The sequence below is a fragment of the Typopeltis vanoorti genome, chromosome 3, assembly GCF_054136105.1.
Source record: "Typopeltis vanoorti isolate ZY-2024b chromosome 3, IOZ_Tvanoo_1.0, whole genome shotgun sequence".
In the NCBI taxonomy this organism is placed as follows: domain Eukaryota; kingdom Metazoa; phylum Arthropoda; class Arachnida; order Uropygi; family Thelyphonidae; genus Typopeltis; species Typopeltis vanoorti.
Window position 1 is genome coordinate 100863514 of NC_143551.1, and position 26524 is coordinate 100890037.

Genomic DNA, 26524 nt, shown 5'->3' on the forward strand with positions numbered 1-26524 from the left:
AATCACAATCTTGGTCACTCGCCTTTGGATCCTATACACAATCTTGGTCACTCGCCTTTTGATCCTATACACAACTTCCCCATCCTTAAGAAATCCAGGTGACCAAGACCTGAGCCCAATAATCCTGATGTGGTCATATCAAGGCTTTATAAAGATGAATGATAACACACACTTATCTCTGCTCGTTGGTGTTTTTTCAATAACAAAGTAAGACGGTATATTACTCAGTAATATACCTTCTAAACTTCATCTCTCTTTCTACTACTACCAACAAAATCTCTGGCTTTATCAATTTCTGGAGTACAGTTCCTTCAACATAGCACACAGATTGTAATTGTAACATCATTAAACTGATATCCATTATGTTTTGACCATACTGTTAGCCTATTTAAATCATCCTGCAAGATTTCAACTTGATGGTTCATGAACAATTCATCACATGAACTATTGATCATGGAAAAAATTCGCTGCAAATGTTATTTGCTGGAAAATTGAAATGATATTGCATTGATACCGATATATGAAAAGTAAATGCAGTGCAAGACAATTTTCATAAAATATATTTTTTTTTATGTATTTATGTATTATTTATTTAGATTTTAATTAGATTTGCACACTTTTATGTGTATTTTGAATATGACTGCACTTTTCCTACATAGGAAAGATATGTCGTATACTATTATCATTTACAGAGCTCGTTTAAGATCATAGGTGCACTTTTGATTAATTATATTAAAGAAAATGATAATAAAACTACATAAATACTATCATAATGATGTAAATCAGTATAAGCTAAATTGCCATCTCCGGTTGCAATATTGTCTTAACTTTATCTCCAATTCTAGTATTTTCAGATGAAGAAATTCCTTTCTCACCTAATAACAATTACAAACATCCATGCCTGTTGCGAGTTTCGAATCCACAGCTCATTAGTGAGAGAGGGTACGCTATCTAGTCAGTTGTTCATCATCATGGTTTCTTTACTATTTACAATTTGTAAATAGGGAAATGAACTAAATAAATAGCTTTAAGGGCATCTCTGTTTTGAGCCAGTTGAGTTATTTCTCATGGAGAGAGAGAGAATCTATGCTAATAAGGTGGTTAATATACTGCCAGAATTGTTTAATTGGTCTTCCTCTCCATCTTTGTCCATTTGAGAGGACATATAAAACTAAGATGTCAAATTATGGAGGAGGATGTCTCAGTTGATGTCCAAGCCAATCAAGTTGGCATTTGCATTGGATTTCAATCAAAGGTTTTTGGTTTGCCTCTTCTAAGAGGCATACCTATTCACATCCTTCATGTGAATCATCTTCAAGGTTGATACGACCATGTTTAAACTCAGCAGCCCATTTCTTAATTGTCGAAAACGAAGGAGAAGAGTGCCCATAAACTTTTACGAACTTCGAATGAATTTCTTTTGGCATTAAACCTTTTACAAAGAATTTTATAACTGCTCGATACTTAATTTTATTCATTTCAAGGGATACAGACAACACTTTTGCTTCAGAGCTGTACAAAACAAACTACTTAATAGAATGACTTGCAATTTCCCATGGATGCTTATGACAGATGTACCAACTTAGAAAAAAAATCTTGCCAATAGTGTTGCCATCTATGGTCGAGGACGAGAACTTTCAGATTGCCCTCGTATTTCTTTAATATTATGTCATTTACAGTATGATTTATATTTGAGCCTAAGTATTGAAAGGCTTCTACTTTTTCTAAAGGTTGATTGTGTTCTGTAATGATGGAACCTTGTACAATATTTGTGAGTATTTTAGTTTTATTTCAGTTAACTGTCAATCCAAATATTTTTGTAGCTTGGTATAGTTTGTCAAAGTGTTGTTGCACCTTGGCTAAAGATGAGTCTCATACTATATCGTCTGCATAGCTGAGGTTGGCATTTGCATTGGATTTCAATCAAAGGTTTTTAGTTTGCCTCTTCTAAGAGGCAAACTTATTCACTGTTAGCCAGTTGAGTCGACTGTTAACGACATGATATTTTTGATTACAGTTTACTTTTAAATGCTTCACAAGAGAAGCAATTAATTACATATTTCACTTTGGGAGCATCCATCTATATATATATTTCCATATGATAATACTTCGATATTTCGAGAATGTTAAAAGCTCATAACATCAGAGTGGTTTTTAAACCAACTACCACGATCAGGCAAGTCTTAAGATCTCCCAAAGATGAGGTACCTTTCTTCAAATTTCCTGGAGTATATGGAATTCCATGCACGTGTGGCCTTTCTTACATCGAACAGACCTCTAGAAGTTTTGAAATAAGACAGAAGGAACACGTGGGGGATGTCAATCACAATAGAATCATCACATCTGGTTTAGCTCATCATTTCTCAACATTAAATCACATTATAGATTAGAAAAACAATTCTATGCCTTATATCGAGAATGACTACAGACACAGAACTTTCAAAGAGGCAGCAGTGGTGCTACGCACAGGCAATAATTTAAATAGCAATCAAGGTGCTATTCTTAAAGACATATGGAAATATCTCATCAATTCTCTCAGCTCAACAGAACTACAATATGCGAAAAACTACACAACGTGTGGTCGTGTACCGGATTCTGACTGAAGCATTCGAACACATGCACACCATCAAACATGAATTATCAAATGTAACGGCCTAACAGTTACTAAAGTATATGTTTTCATGTAACTTGATGCATTTGTTTTCACACTAGTACAGCCTTGAAAATGCTAGACAGTGGCTAGTGAAACTTGTTGGCTCTTTGTATTTGTAATCATTAAATCTTATGGTCTTTTAACAATGCTAAATATAATTGAAATAATAAATAATACATAAAATATTTCTAAAATAAAGAGCCAAAAGAAATTTATAAAAATTAAGTGGATATTAAATCCATCATTATTTCGAAGCTGAATATAGAAACTATAAAAGTTTCGTATGAAATTTGATCAGCGAGCTTACGGAAATACACTCGCCGATATTTACGAGTTGCCCTAGCAACTCGTAAATATCGGATATCTCCTACAGGACCTTATAAGAGAGATGATCGCTGCCCAAGCGTCCATATATTTCTCTTCTATTGGTTCATTTTGAAAAGGTTTCACTGGCTTTCAGCTGTTTCAAATTGGTTGGTTTTCATCAGGAGGGAAATATATGGACGGTTGTGCAGCAATCATCTCTCCTATAAGGTCCAGCTAGGGCAACTAGTAAATATTGGCGAGTGTATTCCCATAAGCTCTTTGGTCAAATTTCATACGAAACTTTTATAGTTTTCATATTTGGCTTTGAAATAATGCTGGATTTAATATCCACTTCATTTTTGTAAAATATTTTTTATTTATTTATTTTTTTTTTCACATATGGGAATGACATGAAAAAGGATTTCAAATTTTCTTGCAATGAATTTTCCTGTGATTAATTTGTGCGCTGAATTTTCCCCAGAATGAATTTTCCACGCGACGAATTGTCCTGATACGCATCTTGATTAATGCTTACTCTACCCAACTTTACTTCATCAGCAAACAACTGAATAGCTTCCCTTTATTTATATCTCCCTCAAATTATTTCCTATATCATTAGCCCTGCAGCACACCACTAGTTACCTGAATTCTCCTGTATCCTAATCGTCCATATACTAGTTTTGGTATCTGTCCATCAGTCATCTTTTTATTTATATCACCAGTTTCATATCCATCTTTTTTTGTTGCAGTTTGCTTAACAGAATCCCATGTGATATCCTGTCAAACACCTTTGTAAAATCCAGCAATATCATGATGAAGCCATTCCTTTTATACAACACAACTGTGATTCTATAATAAAAAGTTAATAGATTACTAAAGCATGACTGACCTTTCATAAAGCCATGCTGCCCTCATAGAGGATCACATTCTTATCCATCCATTCTTGAATTCTTTTTGGCCAAATTTTCCATTACTTTTATCACCACTCCTGAGATACTGATTTGTCCATAATTGCTACCACAGACTTACATCCACCTTTATGCAAACAAATTATTTTGTCCTCCTTCCACTTCTTTGGACTTTGTCAGAGCTGAGAATGTAAATTAAACAGCTTAGTCAAAGGCATTGCCACCATGCCTGCACATTCTCTTAAAATGCAAGCCAATATCCCATCTAATCCCACAGCTGTATTTGCATTCAGATTCTCCAATAGCCTAAGTATCTCCAATTCATCAACCTCTGTTCTCACATCAGGACCTGTAGCCTCTGCGATAAGAATATCTTCACTTGGATGATAAACCCTTAGAAAGGGTTCACTCAATAGTTTAACAATTTCATCTACCTCTGTCACCTCTCTACTATCTGTACTCATTAAAGTTATCCTTCCATCGTCATTCTTCCTCCTAATTGACACACACAACGAAAAAACACTTTGGGATTTCTTTTTGCCTGTTTTGGCTAATTTCTTCTCATAATCTGCTTTTGTCTTCCTTAAAATACTGGTCACCTTTCATGCCGGATCCTTGTACTGATGAGTTTGCTAGTCACCTTTCTGCTTATATACCCTCCATAACATTTTATTTTTTTTGCAGCTCATGTTTAATGATACTACTCATCCAACTATCTCCTACTCAATTTACCCATCTGACCTAATACCATGCGATATTGCTTCCCCAGATATCCCTCCACTATCCTCCGTGAACTGAACATCTTTCCCTTAGAGATTTTTATGCTATGGTACTGCTTCAAGCTGCCTCCTAATTTATCATAATCTGCATGTGCCGCTTCTCAACTGAAATTTCCACATGTTTGGCTACCTTCCAAGTCCAAACCACATGATCACTTTCTCCAACTGAAGGCAATATAATCAGATCCAACATTCTCATACCTAGAGTCTCCTCTGTCACATTCTGCTTCAATTAATTATCTCTAGGAAGTGTGTAAATCCTGTTTCCATTTCCTGCCATGCGATCTTTTCTCTTTGCAATCTATGTCTCCAAAGTTGAAGTCTCCTCCCCACAATAATTACTCCACTTGCATTCATTATCTAAACTGCTGATTCACGCCGTCCATACCATTGCACTTTCACACTCTCACTGAGCAAAGCTCTCTCTCTCTCTAGGCACCTAACTCTGAATCCATTTAAGTACAAGTCGGTCAAGGCATTCCAATTTTTAATGTACCATGTTTTGATTAGTTGGATACTATTATTAATTTGGGATTGGATATGACCACAGAAAGATAGCTGGGTGTTCTGATCTAACAGTAATTCGAGTCTATTTGTCATCATCATCATCATCAAATTCCTGACATGTACCCTCAAGGGGGTGTATAGGATATGATAGTACTACATGAAAAATTTACATCATTACTAACTTCCTATCTACAATTTTCCTCCATGTCAGTCTGTTACTTGTCAAGACTCCAACATTATCAGATCTTATATTTCTAACGTCTAAGGCACTTTGTACTGTATCAATTCACCTATATCTTGGTCTTCCTCTGGGTCATTTTCCTGCCAACCTGGCAGAGAACACTTGCTTTGCTAACCTTTCCTCGCCCATTCTGTTTAAGTGCCCATACCACCTGAGATTAGCTCTGCTAACGCATTCCTGGATGCCGACAATGTCAAGTTCTTTCCTAATATCCTCGTTTTTAATATGATATTGCCATTGATTCTAATTGCTGACTTGCAACTCAAATAAAGACTAAGTATTGCTTGATATAATGCCCCATTGACACCATATAACTATAGCGTTTTGAATAGCTTCTCTCTTGACACCTTGTCATATGCCTTTTCCAGATAGACAAAACTTAAATACAGATCTTTGTTATATTCCCATGCTTTCTCAACTATTTGTCGTAAAGTTAAGATCTGATCCTGACAGCCTCTATTTGGCCTGAATCCAGCTTGTTCTTCACCAAGCTTTTCTTCCACAATTCTTCTCAACCTTTCTCAAGTATACTGGCATAAATCTTGCCAGGGAAACACTGAGTAGGAAAATACTTCTGTAATTCTCACATTCAGTTTTATTTCTCTTTTTATATATGGGTACTATGAGAGCTCTACTCCAATCATAGGAATTCGTCCCTCTGTCCACGCCTTCTGAACTATGCAGTGCAGCCACTGTAAGACTTTTATACCACCATACTTCAGCATTTCTGGTCGAATATCATCTACTCCTGCTGCCTTTCCACATTTCAAGCCTTTGGTGGCTTTTTCTACTTCAACTATGGATATGTATTCCTGACTGTATGCCTGTTGAGTGTTTTTTACCACTATGCTATAACTGCTTGTTTCATTTAGCAATTTTTTGAAGTAATTACTCCATACTTCAAGGATATCTTTTTTCTCCTGTTTTTTTTTCATGTCACCTTTATCATCTCTAATTCCTTTTACAGCACTTTTTCCTCTATTCCTGAGCTTCTTCAACTACTTCAGAATATCTTACCACCTTGATATTTATTTTCTATGTTCTTGCCAAAGTCCTCCCATGACTTTTATTTAGCTTTCTTACATTTGTCTCTGTATTCTCTAAGAGCACAAGCTGACTTATTTGTCAGGAACTTTTGATATGCTTTCTTCTTTTCCTTCACTGCCTCTAACTTCCTGTGTCCACCAGGGAGTTCTGATTTTTCCATCCTTGCAGACAACCTCACCACATGACTCCCTGGCTGAATCAATCAGGGTTTTCTTCAAGGCTTGCCACTGAATCTTCAAGGTTTGGTTCCTGTTCTCAAACTCTTTCATTTTTTTTTTCAATAATCTTTGTGTATTTTAGTCTATCGTTCACATCTGAGAGCTGCTCAACTTTTATTAGCTTTAAAACTTTCTCACATGTTATTCTTTTCAATATAAAATTCAATTTTATCCTGCTCAAGACTAAGTAGTGATCACTTCCAATTTCAAATCCTCTTTGTCTCTCCATGTGAATTTGTGCACATTTTTATGTTGGAACATGGTGTTAGTAATAACTACTCCATGTCCTGAGCAGAAATCCAACAGGTATTTGACATTATTATTAGCTTTGCTCTTTTCTCCAAATTTTCCCAAAATATTTTTATATGTCTGACAATCATTTCCTACTCTGCTATTTAGATCCCCAACAAGGACCAACTTTTCCTTTTTCATTGTGTTAGTTGCTTTCTCTAAAGCATCAAAAAATTCCTCCACTTCTACCTCAGTAGAAGTGGAGGAATGGCATTGGCATAGAATGAGGAATGGCAAAAAAAAAATTCCTCCACTTCTACCTTAGTAGAACCTTCTGTGGGACACAAAAATAAGTCTTATCGTCTAATTCCCCATTCTGATATCTGCCCACATCACTCTACTCGAGATTGCCTGCCATTCAAGAAGATTAGCCTCGTATTTTGTGTTGAATACTATGGCTACTCCTTCTTTTCCTTGATTGTCATTGCCTGAATGTAACATTTTGTATTTATTGCTCAGAAAGATCTCACCAGTTTTTGTCTTTTTGGTTTCAGTCATCCCTATTATGTCGATCTGGTACTTATCTAATTCCTCAGCTAGCTCCATTTCTTTGCCATTCAGGCTTCTTAGTACCGATCTTTAACTCTGGTGATGTTGAGTTTGGGTGTGCTTTCAGATTTGTTCCAGTAGCTGACTTTTCGCTGTTCGCCCTGGTTCCCTGGCGAAAACAATGTGGGCATTGTTTAACCGGGCGATGCCCCTAATCCCAGCCGGCATGAGATTTTGTCATGTTGTTCCATCATTTTGTATATTGGTTTAAGTCAATAAGAATACAATTTGGTCGGCTAAATCCCAAATTGCCAGCCCATCCTCGTTCGCTCAGTATCCAGATAGATACCCAACAGGGTGCATCACGAGAAGGTGAGGATTGGACATTAGGTCAGAAGCCCTGGTCAGTTCTCTGCATTCCTTTAAAGGCTATGTGGAGGTCTCCTCTCAATTATACAGCTTTAAACCTTAAGCACCTGAAAAAAAATTCTAATAATAATAATAAGTATCTGATGGATTTCTGCTTCAAATATAGAACAGTCAATCATAATAACATTTCCCAAATGCTATCACACACACAAATTCACATGGAAGAAGAAACAAGAAGTTCAAACTCATTGGCTATGTACATTCTTGCCATAAATACTGTTACAACTTCCGCACACCACAATGCTGCCCACAGAATTGTGAGTTTGTTTCCATTAGTGACACTGTGCACAGAACATTCGCATTTATCAGTAGAGAGAGGTCTAGCTTATGTGTTAATATGCAGTCTGGATATTATGAGAACCATGTAGCTATAATAGCATTTCACAAGGTTGGAATGGAGTCGCCTGTTATTTTGAACATGCTAGATGTATCTGACTGCCAAAAGAAAAGGTCGACCATGCTGCATTAGGACACAGCTTGGGAGGGCTGTGAAGGCACACCTCTGCCATAATCCTGTGAGAAAACAGAAAGTGACATTGCAAGAGTTGAACGTTTTGCAGAGAATGATGTCACATGTACTAACTGATGACCTGGAGGTGAGAGCCTATCGTCGTTCCACTGGATACTTCATTACACTACAACTTATGCAGCAGAGGTGATAAAATCAAAGGCAATTCTTCTCTGGAAGTACATGAACAGACAGAGATATACTCCTCACAGATGAGAAGATTTTTCATTTAAATCATCTACCCACCAAAGCAACTGGGCATATGCCCCAGGTCGTTGCACGGCACATGCCATAGCACCTAGGATTCAGAGAGGTCATCACTCCATGTCAGTGAAGGTTCAATGGAGAGTGAAGTATCAGAGAGTATCCAAGTTGCATTTCTGTGAGAAAGGGTCAAAACCTCTGTTAGAGTGTATCAAGACATCAATACAATGCTGGAACCTGTAGTACAGCCATTGAACAACACCTTGTTTCATAACAGACAGTGGCCTTTCCAACAGGACTCAGCCCCTGCACACAAGGCAAGAACCACACAACACCATCTGATTGGCAGTCCAGAAGTCAAAATCTGAATCTACTGAACTTCAAATCGCGGTTCGAACTTGATAGAGTAGCCTGCAATAAACAACAACTTAGCATCCTGAAGGTGGATTTTGAATGAGCAGTGACAGTTTTTCCATTGGGTGTTGTGCATGCTGCCACTTGGCCTCATTTATATTGTAGTTCTTTCTATGAAAGAACTACAATACATAACTTCTTCATTTCTATATAATGGTTATAAGAATTGCTTCATTAAAAGAACTTTGAGTAGTTTTAATATGTCTTCCTCTTCAAACACAGAGGAAATAACGCGCATTACTATCCCTTATGTACAAGGCATCAGTGAACGTATAGCAACAGTTTTAAAACCACTGAATATTTTTGTTGCCTTTCGACCGTTTAGAAAAATCTCCACCTTTCTCACTTCTCCTAAGGACAAGCTTCCACATCTTAATCATCCAGGTGTCTACCAGATTCCGTGCTCTTGTGGATTATCTTATTTCGGACAAACGGGAAGATCCACCTCTATTCGGCTAGAAGAACACCAATCTTATATTGAATACTTTAAACCTGAAAAGTCTGGACTTTCTGAACATGCCATCTTCACTAGACACAGAGTTCATTGGAGAAAGACAAGAGTTCTTCACAAAAGTCAGTTTCTCATGGAATGCCTTTATAAAGAAACATGTGAAACGCTACTTCATTCTCCTAACTTAAACAGATCCGACGGCTTACATCTATCCCCTTTATGGGAGATAGTACTTTACAAATCAGCTAATCTTTCCTAACTTTTTATTTATTATTTTTTTTTTATTTAGGAAAGTTATTGACCTTTTTAGTTATCTTACACCAGCTACTTAGGTGGCGCTTTTTGGAATTGTCAGTTAGTGTTTAATTTTGAGTTTAATGTACTGAAGATGCCTGTGACACACACAGGCGAAAATTATACTAATAAATAATCTTTCTACGTGAGTTTTTTCCGTTATTTATTGTGTACCGATGGGAAAAGAAGTAGTACAGGAAGTCATCTAGCAAATTCATAAAATGAATTTATGCAAGTAAATTCGCTTGTGTAAATTATCATGAAAGGGCTAGAAAATAGCAAAGTTCATTCCAGTCTATTTCAACATGAAAACAATGTTTGGTGTTTCTTAAGTCTAAATAGAAATAGTAGAATTTTAGCTTGTTATTGAGAGCTTCATGAAATGAAGAAAGAAGCAACTGTTCAGTCATTTCTTGATAAAATCATGAGCTAGAATGCTCAGATTAAGCATTTCCTATTTTCTCAAACAATTTATACTAGATTACTCATCAAAGGGGTGCTTAAGGGTCAAAGCTGTATAACTGATTACTCATCAAAGGGGTGCTTAAGGGTCAAAGCTGTATAACTGAGAGGAGACCTCCACATAGCCTTTAAAGGAATGCGGAGAACCGACCAGGGCTTCTGACCTAATGTCCAATCCTCACCTTCTCGTGGTGCACCCTGTTGGGTATCTACTTTGATACTGAACGAACGAGGATGGGCTGGCAATTTGGGATTTAGCCGACCAAATTGTATTCTTATTGGTTAAACCAAAATAAAAAATGATGGTACAACATGACAAAATTTCATGCCGGCTGGGGCGTCGCCCGGTTAAACAAGGCCCCCGTTGTTTTCGTCAGGGAACCAGGGCGAACAGCGAAAAGTCAGCAACTGGAACAAATCTGAAAACAAACCCCAACTCAACATCACCAGAGTTAAAGATCGGTACTATCAACGTAAGAAGCCTGAATGGCAAAGAAATGGAGCTAGCTGAGGAATTAGATAAGTACCAGATCGACATAATAGGGGTGACTGAAACAAAAAAGACCAAAAGTGGTGAGATCTTTCTGAGCAATAAATACAAAATGTTATATTCACGCAATAACAATCAAGAAAAAGAAGGAGTAGCCATTGTATTCAACACAAAATACGAGGCTAATCTTCTTGAATGGCAGTCAGTCTCAAGTAGAGTAATGTGGGCAAATATGAGAATGGGGAACTGGACAATGAAATTTATTTGTGCCTATGGTCCCACAGAAGGTTCTACTAAGGTAGAAGTGGAGGAATTTTTTGAGGCTTTAGAAAAAGCAACTGACACAATGAAAAAGGAAAAGTTGGTCCTTGTTGGGGATCTAAATAGTAGAGTAGGAAATGATTGTGAGACATACAAAAATATTTTGGGAAAATTTGGAGAAAAGAGCAAAGCTAATAATAATGGCAAATATCTGTTGGATTTCTGCTCAGGACATGGACTGGTTATTACTAACACCATGTTCCAACATAAAAATGTGCACAAATTCACATGGAGAGAAGAGGCTAGGAATAAGAAAAGTCTCATTGACTATGTTATTGTTGATAGTGATGTTTTCTCCCTGGTGCAGGACACCAGAGTGTACAGAGGATATGAAATTGGAAGTGATCACTATTTAGTCTTGAGCAGGATAAAATTAAATTTCATATTGAAAAGAATAACATGTAAGAAAGTTTTAAACTGAATAAAAGTTGAGCAGCTCTCAGATGTAAATTGTAGACTAAAATACAGAAATATTATTGAAAAGAAAATGAAAGAGTTTGAGAACAGGAATCAAACCTTGGAGATTCAGTGGCAAACTCTGAAGGAAACATTGATTGATTCTGCCAGAGAGGCATGTGGTGAGGTTGTGTGCAAAGATAAAAAAATCAGAACTCCCTGGTGGACACAGGAAGTTAAAGAGGCAGTGAAGGAAAAGAAGAAAGCATATCAAAAGTTCCTGGCAAATAAGTCAGCTTTTACTCTTACAGAATACAGAGACAAATGTAAGAAAGCTAAACAGTGTGTAAAACTAGCTAAACAAAAGTCATGGGAGGACTTTGGCAAGAATATAGAAAATAAATATCAAGAAGGTGGCAAAATATTCTGGAGGTTGTTGAAGAAGCTTAGGAATGGAGGAAAGAGTGCTGTAAAAGGAATTAGAGATGATAAAGGTGAAATGAAAACAGGAGAAAAAGATATCCTTGAAGTATGGAGTAATTACTTTGAAAAACTGCTAAATGAAACAAGCAGTGATGACAGCACAGTGATAAAAAACACTGACCAGGCATGCAGTCAGGAATACATATCCATACTTGAAGTAGAAAAAGCCATCAAAGGCTTGAAATGTGGAAAGGCAGCAGGTAGATGATATTCGACCAGAAATGCTGAAGTATGGTGGTATAAGAGTCTTACAGTGGCTGCACTGCATAGTTCAGAAAGCCTGGACAGAGGGACGAATTCCTGATGATTGGAGTAGAGCTCTCATAGTACCCATATATAAAAAGGGAAATAAAACTGAATGTGAGAATTACAGAGGTATTTCCCTACTGAGTGCTCCTGGCAAGATCTATGCAAGTATACTTGAGAAACGGTTGAGAAGAATTGTGGAAGAAAAGCTTGGTGAAGAACAAGCTGGATTCAGGCCAAATAGAGGCTGTCAGGATCAGATCTTCAACTTTACGACAAATAGTCGAGAAAGCATGGGAATATAACAAAGATCTGTATTTAAGTTTTGTCGATTTAGAAAAGGCATATGACAAGGTGCCAAGAGAGAAGCTATTCAATACACTGCAGTTATATGGTGTCAATGGGGCATTATATCAAGCAATACTTAGTCTTTATTTGAGTTGTGAGTCAGCAGTTAGAATTGAAGGAAGTACAGGAAGATGGTTTAATGTTAAATCTGGTGTGAGACAAGGATGTACATTATCCCCTCTGTTATTCATTATCTATATGGATCACATTATGAAGGAATGTGGTATTAAACCTGATATCAAAATTGGAGATGTTAATGTCAGCTCTTTGCTTTATGCGGATGATGTTATACTTCTAAATAAATCCGCTACAAGTCTGCAAGATTCTCTGACTAAATTGAATAGCTGTTGTAATACATATGGTATGAAGGTCAGCAATAAAAAGACAAAGACAATGAAAATAGGCAGAATCATTGAGAATGTCAACTGTGTTGTGAATGGAGAACCTGTGGAACAAGTAAAACATTTCAGCTACTTAGGCACAATTTTTACTGAAGATGGTAAACTAAATATAGAAATAGACAACAGAATCAGCAAAGCTGGTATCGTGGGAAGTCAATTGAATAAATTCATATGGAATAAGAAAGAAATTAGTCGGAACACTAAATTAGCTGTATACAAGACTGTGTTCAAACCAATTTTAACTTATGGATCTGAGAGCTGGGTCAGAAGTAAAACACTTGACCAAAGACTAGAGACCGCAGATATGAGAGTCCTGAGAAAGATTAGAGGCGTGAACAGATGGCATCACTGGCAATATCATATTAAAAATGAGGATATTAGGAAAGAACTTGACATTGTCAGCATCCAGGAATGCGTTAGCAGAGCTAATCTCAGATGGTATGGTCACTTAAATAGAATGGGAGAGGAAAGATTAGCAAAACAAGTGTACCCTGCCAGGTTGGCAGGAAAACGACCCAGAGGAAGACCAAGATATAGGTGGATTGATACGGTACAAAGTGCCTTAGACGATAGAAATATAAGATCTGATAATGTTGGAGTCTTGACAAGTAACAGACTGATTTGGAGGAAAATTGTAGATAGGAAGTTAGTAATGATGTAATTTTTTCATGTAGTACTGTCATATCCTGTACACCCCTTGAGGGTACATGGCAGGAATTTGATGATGATGATGATACTCATCAAATTCCTGATCCTCAGGAGGTGTACAGAATAATTATGATAGTACTACATGAAATGAAATTGTCATATTGTACCACCAATTTTACATTGTGGTTTAAGCCAATAAGAACACTATTTGGCTCATTAAATCTCAAATTACCAACTCATCCTTGTTTTTGTCCAGCATCTGGTTAGATACCTTACAGGGTGCACTCTGAGAAGGCGAGGTTTGGACATTAGGTCAGAAGCCCTAGTTAGTTCTCAGCATGTCTTAAAAGGCTACATTAAAGTCTCCTTTAAGTTTACAGCTTTGACCCTTAGCATCACCACTGTGTGTAAATTCTGTTACAAACAGAAATAACCTTCAAAACATATTAATGAACTGCGGCATATATGTACTGTAAACACATGCACATTAGGGTATGAATAACAGATAAAGGGATTAAACGTATGTAAAATTTGCAGAACGTAACTCTTATTGTAAGGAATGTCTGTATATATATCCCAAGTTCCTTAGCATACACTCAGTAAATACAAAGAAAAATATAAGAAAGCAAAGCAATATTAAACTAACTAAACAACTCATGGAAAGATGGAAATTGATACAAGTGTTAGAAAATATTACAGGAATGAAATCTGAAATATATACATATCAATAATAGAGGTATTAGTAAAAACCAAAATCTTCAAAAATGGAAAGGCCGTGGGAATAAGTGATATCTCATCAGAAATGGTCAACATATTGAGATATAAAAGTTTTAATTCAGAATGGTTGGTCAGGTCGAATTCAAGATGGCTGGAGTAGAGCTCTCACATTATGTATAAAAAAGGGAAATAAATAAAGCCAATTTTAAAATTACCTCCCTATTGGGCATTCCACATACAACTAACTATACCTGAGAACAGATTAGAACAATAATTAATATTAACTTAATATATTTAATTGTTGTAGATCAGGAAAAGATAGATGACAAGGCCCAAGAGAAAAGCTGTTCAAAATCTTACAACTATATAGTGTCAATGGAATGGGATAATATTTTAAGCAATGCATAATATATATGAGATGTAAATCAGTAGTTTTAATTGGAGGCATAACAAGATTCGATGTTAAATCAGGTGTGAGACAAGAATGACAAAGTGTAATCAAACCTGATATTTGTTTGGTAAATATGTGAATCACTAACTGCAGAAAGGGAATGTCAAAAAATTGACATCCCCTTTCTGCAGTTACAGGAACAACCAAAAAATGTATATAAGTTGACTTTACAGGAACAAGCAGAAAATGTATAAAAGTTGACTTCATGCAAATTTTACACTTATAAACTACTTTATAAAAGTTTTATAATCAGTCTGTTAATCCATCACTCTCAAAATATGTTGCATTCTTCAAACTGAATCAGCAGTAACAAATCTCAATAAAGTCATTTAAAAAAATAATAATAATAATTTAAAAGAAAAAAAAGTCTTCTTTCTGCAGTTAGATTACCTGTTTGTTAAGTGCTCTGGAAGCATGGTAGCAGATTTTTTTCTTACCTGAAATTGATCCAGTGCCATGTATAACAGCAAATTTGGGAGTGACACTGCATACTAAACAGTTTTTGAAAAATTTTACATGAGATTTTTATGTGAAGTATTTTAAAACAGCTTTCATATATATATATATATATATATATATATATATATATATATGAAAGTTGATAAATTCAATGCACTCAACTACAGTGCACTCAAAGAGATCACAATCTTCTTCTTCTGCAGCTTTTCCCACTTAAGTAGGGTAGATGTTTGTAGTGAGTCTCCTCCACAACCTTCTGTCTTGGGTTGTAGCCACATCCAAGTTTATCCTCAAGTCCTCCTCCACCATCTCCCTCCATCTCTTCTTTGGCTGGCCGCACTTCCTCCTCCCCTGCACATCCATCTGCATGACCTTTCTTCCCACATACTCTTCCTCCCTCCTCATTACATGACCAAACCATCTCAACCTTGCCTCCTGTATCTTTGCTCCTAAGTTAGTAACTTTCACCATTCCCCTTATATAGTCACTTCTCAGACGATCCTTTCTGGTCACACCACACATCCACCTAAGCATTCTCATCTCCGCTATCTCCATCCTGCTGATGTTATTTTTCCTCAGGGCCACAGTTTCCATAGCATATGTCTCACTACTCTCCTGCAGATTTTGCCTTTTAGATTGATTGGCACCCCCTTATCGCATAGCACTCCAGCCATCTCTCTCCAGTTCCTCCATCCTGCATTCCACTTCCTTCTCAGCCTCACCATCCTATTTCATTGTTGAACCTAAGTATCCAAAGTCACTGACCTTCCTGATGACATTTCCTTCCAGCTCCAGTAGACAGATCTGGCTACCATCCACTTTGCAACACATATACTCTGTCTTACTTCTGCTCAGTCTCATACCTCTCTCTCTTCCAGTACTTTCCTCCAACTTTCCAGTTTAGCTGCCACTTCTTCTCTTGATTCTGCACACAGCATGATGTCATCTGCATACAACATAGTCCAAGGTCCGTCTTCTCTCATCGCCTCCATCACAACATAAAATAGGAACGGAGTTAATGCTGAGAGTTGGCTTGATGCAATCGAACTGTCACTTTCTGTCTCTCCCAGGCAGGTCTGAACTCTTTTCTTCACATTTCTGTACATCTCCTGCACCAGCCAAACATTTCTTTGGTACCTTCTTCTCCCTCAGAAGAAGGTACACCTCCAGACTTCTTGCCTTGGCACTTTATCATACGCTTTCTCCAGTTCAATAAATACCAGATGTAGCTCTCGTTGCTCCTCTCAAAACTTTTCCATCATCTGCCATAACCCAGATAGCATCTGTCGTCGATCGACCAGGCATGAAGCCAAATTGTTCCTTCGTAATCTTCACCTCAGTCTTCCATCAAGAACCCTCTCTAGGATTTTCATTGTGTGGGACATCACTTTATTTCTGTAATTCTTACAGTCTTCTACATCCCCTTTACTCTTGTAGATGGGACAAGAGTACTCAAGGAGTTCACAATGAGAAAAAAAAAAAATACAAATGAAAAAAAGCATATTGCAAACTATAAAAACTAAAAGAAGGGGATGTCAAGAAAAAAGTACTTTGAAAAGTTATTAAATAAAGTAATAAATGAAAGAAAAATGATATAAAATTCTATCAAGAATACACCATCAGTGGTTGGAGTAGATAAAAGGCATAAAATACCCAAAATATGGAAAATCAGCTGGAGCAGATAATATTTAACCTAATCATTATCATTTCCAGATATTCACCTTTAGTTTTTTTTTTTTTTTTTTTTTTTTTTTTTTTTTTTTTTTTTGGGGGGGGGGGGGGTAGAGGATATCATGATAGAACTACATAATTAAGATTACTACGTTTCTAGCTTTGTATCAACCATTTTCTACCAAATCAGTCTGTTATTTCTGAAGTTTTGAATAATCTCAAATCTGAAATTTTGGTCTTCAAAGATACTATTAACTGTAGTCAGCCTATATCATGTTGTTCCACCAAATATTCTTCCTTCCAGATCTGTCATACAGCCTCAAACAAAACAGTCATTACATTTCTGTTATCTCAAATTTCCTCTCCCATTTTGTTTAACTACATACATTATCTTACTTTTAAGGTTACATGGTGATCAGCATTCATATTTATAAATTTAGGGACACAAAAACACACGTGTTGAACAGATTATTTTATTAATTACTGATAAAATAAAACTTGACATTTCGACCACTGTATTGAGGTTATCATCGGAAGGATACAAGTGTATAAGGAACCAAGCTACATGCTCTAGCCCTGTATACCGGTAAACTAAATCTACGTAGTTAATTAATCCTTTTTCCTAGCCTGATCTCTAGTGATTAAAAAATAATAATAAAATAAAATAAATAAATAAAAAATAAATAAAAATTTTGAAAAAAATTAAATAAAAAAATATAAATACAACTACAATAAACTGCTAAAGTCCTCATGTATTAATATTTTTCTGGATTTGTACAGTTCTGATTGTTATAATATGATTTCTTTCAGTTGCTGTTGAATGTTACAAACACTTCACCAGGTTATTTTCTTGTAGTGGGATTTTTCTATGGCTAGTTTAGATTGTTATACAGGTTGTAGATGGGTCCTCCACATTCTTGAAATGGTTAGGCCATCATTTTTGTTGAGATTTGGGTTGTGTTTGAGCATTTCACATGACTTTTTAAATTTTCTCTCAAACCAGGTTTTGGTGTGGTGTAGGACTTGGTATTTTTCCAACCAATGCTGTGGTATGTTTGGAGTGCGTGGTAAGAAAGGGCGGTTTTTCCAAAATGGAGGTATTTGATGTGTCATTTGTGTTCGTCTTGTCTGATTGAGATAGTTCGCCCTGTTTCCCCTATATATATGGTATGTTACATGTGCATTGTATTTTGTATACCCCTGGGTGGGCTAGGTGTGGAAGAGGATCTTTAGAAGAACTGAGTAGGTATCTTAACTTGTTTGGGATTTAAAGGTGGTTTTAATGTTGTATTTGTGTAGTGTTCTGTCTAATTTTTCAGAAATGCCTTTAACATAAGGAATGGCAATAGCATTCCTGAAATCTTTTTTGTTCTTACTGGTATCTTTATGGAGGATCTTGTGAATAGTTTTTTTTTTTACTGTATCCATTTTTTATAAATGTTTGGTTGATGATTTTGTATTCCTGGTTCAGAGCGTGTTCATTAGAACAAATTGTTAGAGCTCTGTGTTTAAGGGTGCTTATGACACCTAGTTTTTGTGTTGGGTGGTGGTAAAAATTTTTGTGTATGTATTGGCCTGTGTGTGTAGGTTTGCGGTAAACTGAGAAGGAGAGACAGCCAGAGGGAAGACGTGTGACATGTCTAGGAAAGGAAGAGAGTTGTTTTTTTCCATTTCAATGATGAATTGGATACATTTGTGTTGCTTGTTTCGGTGGCTAAGGAATGTATTTAAAGCTTTGTGGCTGTGGGGGCCAAATGGCGAAAATATCGTCGACGTATCTGAGCCAAATTTTGGGCTTTAGATATGCTTATTCTAGAACACATTGCTCAAAGTCTTCCATATAAATGTTAGCTATTGGGGGGGGGGGGGGAAGCGGTAAGCCTATGGTTGTACCTTCTTTTTGAAAGTAAAAATTGTTTTGCCACACTTTAATTCAATCAAATTTTAATTGCTGGCTTACAATTTAAATATACACTGAACCCTACACTGATGTGTAGAATGCCTCATAACTGTAGTGTTTTTCAGAAGTTTTTCTCTTAATATCTTATTACACAGTTTGCCAGTTAAGTAGTGAGACAACAATTATTATATCAAAACAAAGAATTATATTTGGAATTGTCAATTATGCAGATTCAAAATAATCTCCCTCCATCTCCACACGTTTACATCTGTCATACAGATATTCAAAGGTATGGTGGAAGTTCTGAACAGAAACCACCTTCAGTCTCTGGGTCACACTGTGCATTGGTTGTCCTCAATATCGCTGAAGCACTCTGCTTTCAAGGCACACTTCATCCATGGGAAGAGAAAAAAAGTCTGTGGGAGCTAAATCTGGTGAGCAGGTGTTCGATCACACAGATTGACTTTGAAGTCAGAAACAGATTCACAGGCAATCCATAAAATAATCAGCCAAAGCTGGTGAGATAGGACTGCTCATGGATGTTCCCTCATGTTGGATTTGAATGAAAGGATTTCCTTGGAAAAATATTTTGTTTCAAAGTTCAACAAGTTTAGCTATAACAATAACGAAAATGCTTGTAAATAAATAAAGATACTAATTTGTTTAAAAAATTATACTAATACAAATTTTGAAATATTAATTAAAGGTGAAAGATGTCATTTATTTGTAAAAGATTATAATGTAAGAAGTTTCTCTATAAGATATATGTTAGAGCATAGTAACAAAGGTTCAAAGTCCACTAACAACAACTTCGGATAAATTGTGTATCTGACGGCAAATTGTTTGCGTGCGAACGGTGTTTTCTGGGAAGATGCGGCATGCGTATGAAGTTTTCCAGGAAGATAGAAATGAAAATAGGAGCTGGGTGCAAAAAGAAAGTATCGGGCAGTAAGGTTTGGTACTGAAGAGGGCGCTAGCGATACGAGGTATAAAACGGGTTTGTCTAACTAACCCGTTTTATAGTAATCAATTTTATTTTAAGTAAATCAATCTAACTAATAGATTGATTTACTTAGTATATTTTCTGAGGGTTACTCCTTAGTTAAGAGGAATTTCTGACCTAGGGATCTGGCTGGCACAGCTTGATCAAATAAATGTTGCCAGAACCTGATGCTAAGGACCGGACTCTATTCAGAAGTCTACCTTTGTTAATTTATTTAATATACTTAATCCTTCTAAGAATCAGTCAATTGTGTGGATAGATTTAACTGTAGATAAAAGAGTGCAGAATTCTGATAGTCTTGTGTGTATAGACCATAGAAATATATACTTAAAGTAATAACACTACACAGTGACAATCTAAGATAAGTGATATAAGTAGGGGAACACAATAAAGAATAAATTAAAGAAATGTTTCGATATAACATGCAAAACTGGCAAGTATTCTCGAAATAATGTGTTAGACTGTCATAATATTTGGTGCATTCCATGAGAATACATCAGAAAATTATTATGAGGGATATTTTCTATTATTGTTCTGCCATTTGCTTCCTCACTGAATACTTTTCAAAATAATTATTTTGGGCATTCATAATATCTTTAATCTTTAGTTTCTCTACCACTTTATGATCTATGATTCTTCTTTGCTTAATTTCTAAGTTTTCTTAACTGTCCCCAAAATATTTTGCCTCTTCAGGATATTTTTTAACTCCTGCTCACCAAAATCTTCCTGTGACTTTTGTTTAACTACCTTTCCTATATTTCTCTTGATATTCTCTAAGACCACATATTTACCAAATTGGAAATTTTTATAATTTCTTCTTTTCACATACTGATTCTTGGCTTCACTTTTTCCTAGTTAACATTTGAATATATGACTCTACAGTTCAAATCTGAAAGTTGTTGTAACTTGCATTTTTCATGATGGTCTCTGCCTAAATCTCATAGATAGTGACCACCATGCAATTTCAGACTCTTTTTCTTAAGGCTTCAGGAATCTAAATTTTCCATTGCATAACACTGCTCAATTTGTATATCTTAAACTTATTTAGTAATAAATAGGTCAGAAAGTAAAATTTTAGCTTCTTACAGCTTGTAAACCAAGAGGTATCTTTTGAGGGGGAGAATGAAGAATGGATACAATAGTAGGTAATAATCGTTGCTGGACAGGCACTTGACATGCAGGATTACGACATAGCTCTTTAAATATATCTTGAGCTAAAGATACTAAGACAGGATCTGAAATTATAAAAAATAAAAAAATTGAATAAAGTTATAAACTTTTCACATAATCTATAACTAAACTAGAAAAAAAAAATTATCACTGTGACTCAAAAGCAAAATAAATGAATTTGTGCATACCAAAATTTATCTGACTGATGAAGTCACTTATAATTTTGTGCATCAAATTCATGATATATACCCTCCCCCCAAGAGGGAGGGATTTATTATGATACTTATCATCAGCAGTTTTCTGTCTACTGCTAGATTCCAATAGTAGACAGAAAATGGCTTCCAGCCATCTCATAGACAAAGTTGATATCGGAATTTAGATTCATTTTGCCCATCCATTCAAACAAAATTATCTAGAATTTCTGATGAATGGACTTGAATTTGGCATTTTGAGTCCTTATGAAAATATGTCAAATTATCAATTTTTGTTTTAACTGAACCACACGCAGGGGCACGAATGAGGAAAAATCACATCAAAATTATATATTACAAGAATGTGAACTCCACTCTGAATAATATTTCATTTTATTTTAATAACATTCCTACAGATGAGAGGTTGCAAAGTCTATAGGAAATCAATGCCATGTATGGGCAGGAGTTCAAAAGTAAAGTAATTTGTTGACATTCTTTTTCGAGAGCTGGCATCTGTAGTCTTTAGTGAATATTTCATGGGGACAGCTGTTCCACAGAATTGAACTAGATGGATGACGTTAGACTAATGGGGAGTAGTAAGTTCAGTTAGATAGCAATTCAAAGGATGAACAGTTGCTACTCACATTACAGCACATATGAAAATATCTGTAAAAAGAGCAAGAACTGTCTGTGAAAATATAAGTTGGCTGGAGGATCGCTGTGTGTGTGTGTGTGTGTGTGTGAGAGAGAGAGACATCAACAAGTGGCTAAACTGCCTTCTTTCGAACAGCATCAAAAATTTTTTAGCAGATATGGGAAACTGAATTAAATTTGAATTGATAAGATAGGAGACCTCCACATAGCCTTTAAAGGAATGCGGAGAACCGACCAGGGCTTCTGACCTAATGTCCAATCCTCACCTTCTCGTGGTGCACCCTGTTGGGTATCTACTTTGATACTGAACGAACGAGGATGGGCTGGCAATTTGGGATTTAGCCGACCAAATTGTATTCTTATTGGTTAAACCAAAATAAAAAATGATGGTACAACATGACAAAATTTCATGCCGGCTGGGGCGTCGCCCGGTTAAACAAGGCCCCCGTTGTTTTCGCCAGGGAACCAGGGCGAACAGCGAAAAGTCAGCTACTGGAACAAATCTGAAAACAAACCCCAACTCAACATCACCAGAGTTAAAGATCGGTACTATCAACGTAAGAAGCCTGAATGGCAAAGAAATGGAGCTAGCTGAGGAATTAGATAAGTACCAGATCGACATAATAGGGGTGACTGAAACAAAAAAGACCAAAACTGGTGAGATCTTTCTGAGCAATAAATACAAAATGTTATATTCAGGCAATAACAATCAAGGAAAAGAAGGAGTAGCCATAGTATTCAACACAAAATACGAGGCTAATCTTCTTGAATGGCAGTCAGTCTCAAGTAGAGTAATGTGGGCAAATATGAGAATGGGGAACTGGACAATGAGACTTATTTGTGCCTATGGTCCCACAGAAGGTTCTACTAAGGTAGAAGTGGAGGAATTTTTTGAGGCTTTAGAAAAAGCAACTGACACAATGAAAAAGGAAAAGTTGGTCCTTGTTGGGGATCTAAATAGTAGAGTAGGAAATGATTGTGAGACATACAAAAATATTTTGGGAAAATTTGGAGAAAAGAGCAAAGCTAATAATAATGGCAAATATCTGTTGGATTTCTGCTCAGGACATGGACTGGTTATTACTAACACCATGTTCCAACATAAAAATGTGCACAAATTCACATGGAGAGAAGAGGCTAGGAATAAGAAAAGTCTCATTGACTATGTTATTGTTGATAGTGATGTTTTCTCCCTGGTGCAGGACACCAGAGTGTACAGAGGATTTGAAATTGGAAGTGATCACTATTTAGTCTTGAGCAGGATAAAATTGAATTTCATATTGAAAAGAATAACATGTAAGAAAGTTTTAAAGCGAATAAAAGTTGAGCAGCTCTCAGATGTAAACTGTAGACTAAAATACAGAAATATTATTGAAAAGAAAATGAAAGAGTTTGAGAACAGGAATCAAACCTTGGAGATTCAGTGGCAAACTCTGAAGGAAACATTGATTGATTCTGCCAGAGAGGCATGTGGTGAGGTTGTGTGCAAAGATAAAAAAATCAGAACTCCCTGGTGGACACAGGAAGTTAAAGAGGCAGTGAAGGAAAAGAAGAAAGCATATCAAAAGTTCCTGGCAAATAAGTCAGCTTTTACTCTTACAGAATACAGAGATAAATGTAAGAAAGCTAAACAGTGTGTAAAACTAGCTAAACAAAAGTCATGGGAGGACTTTGGCAAGAATATAGAAAATAAATATCAAGAAGGTGGCAAAATATTCTGGAGGTTGTTGAAGAAGCTTAGGAATGGAGGAAAGAGTGCTGTAAAAGGAATTAGAGATGATAAAGGTGAAATGAAAACAGGAGAAAAAGATATCCTTGAAGTATGGAGTAATTACTTTGAAAAACTGCTAAATGAAACAAGCAGTGATGACAGCACAGTGATAAAAAACACTGACCAGGCATGCAGTCAGGAATACATATCCATACTTGAAGTAGAAAAAGCCATCAAAGGCTTGAAATGTGGAAAGGCAGCAGGAGTAGATGATATTCGACCAGAAATGCTGAAGTATGGTGGTATAAGAGTCTTACAGTGGCTGCATTGCATAGTTCAGAAAGCCTGGACAGAGGGACGAATTCCCGATGATTGGAGTAGAGCTCTCATAGTACCCATATATAAAAAGGGAAATAAAACTGAATGTGAGAATTACAGAGGTATTTCCCTACTGAGTGTTCCTGGCAAGATCTATGCAAGTATACTTGAGAAACGGTTGAGAAGAATTGTGGAAGAAAAGCTTGGTGAAGAACAAGCTGGATTCAGGCCAAATAGAGGCTGTCAGGATCAGATCTTCACTTTACGACAAATAGTCGAGAAAGCATGGGAATATAACAAAGATCTGTATTTAAGTTTTGTCGATTTGGAAAAGGCATATGACAAGGTGCCAAGAGAGAAGCTATTCAATACGCTGCAGTTATATGGTGTCAATGGGGCATTATATCAAGCAATACTTAGTCTTTATTTGAGTTGTGAGTCAGCAGTTAGAATTGAAGGAAGTACAGGAAGATGGTTTAATGTTAAATCTGGTGTGAGACAAGGATGTACATTATCCCCTCTGTTATTCATTATCTATATGGATCACATTATGAAGGAATGTGGTATTAAACCTGATATCAAAATTGGAGATGTTAATGTCAGCTCTTTGCTTTATGCGGATGATGTTATACTTCTAAATAAATCCGCTACAAGTCTGCAAGATTCTCTGACTAAATTGAATAGCTGTTGTAATAGATATGGTATGAAGGTCAGCAATAAAAAGACAAAGACAATGAAAATAGGCAGAATCATTGAAAATGTCAACTGTGTTGTGAATGGAGAACCTGTGGAACAAGTAAAACATTTCAGCTACTTAGGCACAATTTTTACTGAAGATGGTAAACTAAATATAGAAATAGACAACAGAATCAGCAAAGCTGGTATCGTGGGAAGTCAATTGAATAAATTCATATGGAATAAGAAAGAAATTAGTCGGAACACTAAATTAGCTGTATACAAGACTGTGTTCAAACCAATTTTAACTTATGGATCTGAGAGCTGGGTCAGAAGTAAAACACTTGACCAAAGACTAGAGACCGCAGATATGAGAGTCCTGAGAAAGATTATAGGCGTGAACAGATGGCATCAATGGCAATATCATATTAAAAATGAGGATATTAGGAAAGAACTTGACATTGTCAGCATCCAGGAATGCGTTAGCAGAGCTAATCTCAGATGGTATGGTCACTTAAATAGAATGGGAGAGGAAAGATTAGCAAAACAAGTGTTCTCTGCCAGGTTGGCAGGAAAACAACCCAGAGGAAGACCAAGATATAGGTGGATTGATACGGTACAAAGTGCCTTAGACGATAGAAATATAAGATCTGATAATGTTGGAGTCTTGACAAGTAACAGACTGATTTGGAGGAAAATTGTAGATAGGAAGTTAGTAATGATGTAATTTTTTCATGTAGTACTGTCATATCCTGTACACCCCTTGAGGGTACATGGCAGGAATTTGATGATGATGATGATGATGATAACAATAAGTTTATTTATTCGTCTGGGGTCCCCCCCCCCGTGATAAAAAATAAAATAAAGAAATAAAAATAAAAAACTTGAACTGATATTTTTTTGAAAAACATAAATCGAAATTTGGAGTGGAACAGTAACAAAAAAACATATCAGTTTAAACCAAAAGAGAAAAATAAGCCCATAATTAGAAAAATATGAAAAACATATATCATCTTCTCCTCCTCCTCCTCCCTTCCAGATTAGTTTCCAGCATTAGATCCAGGGCTCATCCTAGCCAAAGCTTTTGACTAATAATGACCTGGTAGACACATAATGTTGGTACTGCCACAACTGTGTCCCATTTGAGTTTTAACCCCACCAACCTCACCATCTAAAGTTTTCCACTCTAGCCAGTGCTACAGTGCAATAAGGTGCATATTGAGATGTTGGTGAAATAATGAAAAAGAATTTACTGAAGCAGAAAGTGAAAAAACTCAAAGGTATAATATCTGTTTTATACAAGAGTCAAGTCTAGTTGATTTTAATAAACATATTTAGTAGCAATTTTATTTCAAATGAGACTGTAGTAACAATTCATAATAGATATAGAATAATATATAAATAAAAAAGCACATCACAGTAATCTGAAAATCTGGAATTGAAAATGTAACTTAAACCACAATCAATATGTATAAACTGGGGGGAGGGGGGGATTGAACATAACACTCAATGATTAAGTTCCTACATTCCAGTGGAATCTGAGTAAATATTATTATTCTATCTAGTATTACAGCTGCAGACAATAAAGCCTCCGATTTTAAACAATCTGTGCAAACAAGCACAAAATCTTCTGATATACAGGAGGGAGAGAATGTTTTGATAACTTGTATAAAGAAAAGATATATGGTGATCTGCATAAATGCAAAGGCAGAAGTGTATTTGGTGGCATCTGCAATGTGGTCTACCCTGATATGCAGGGCTTCTTAGGAATGCTTTTTTGTTTTGCAAACAAAAAGAACAAATGATAGTCTGATGAGTGTTGTACAAATTCTCCCGCAATGGACAAAAAATAGTTGGGCAGGTGGTCTGGCTGCACATAACACAAATTGATGTGACAAAGGTGACACTTCTGCATCATAATAAAGACTACGAATCAGAGAAATTCTAAGTACTCCAACTTGCAAATTTTTATTGCCTGATGGCAGAGGCATGGAATTAGAACCAATAATCAAGTTTCAATATGACATATACACAATACAAGAATAAAGAACACCTGTCGATACCTGAAGA

At 36.1% G+C, this 26524-nt stretch overlaps 1 protein-coding gene across 1 annotated transcript in view; it reads right to left on the minus strand.

Annotated features, from left to right (window-relative positions):
• Ipo9 (Importin 9) overlaps positions 1 to 26524 on the minus strand; it is a 493522-nt gene that overhangs the window by 150063 nt on the left and 316935 nt on the right. The window contains exon 17 of the mRNA XM_090390464.1: positions 20822 to 20970. Coding sequence (XP_090246590.1) covers positions 20822 to 20970 — 149 coding nt within the window. The remainder of the gene's footprint in view (positions 1 to 20821; positions 20971 to 26524) is intronic.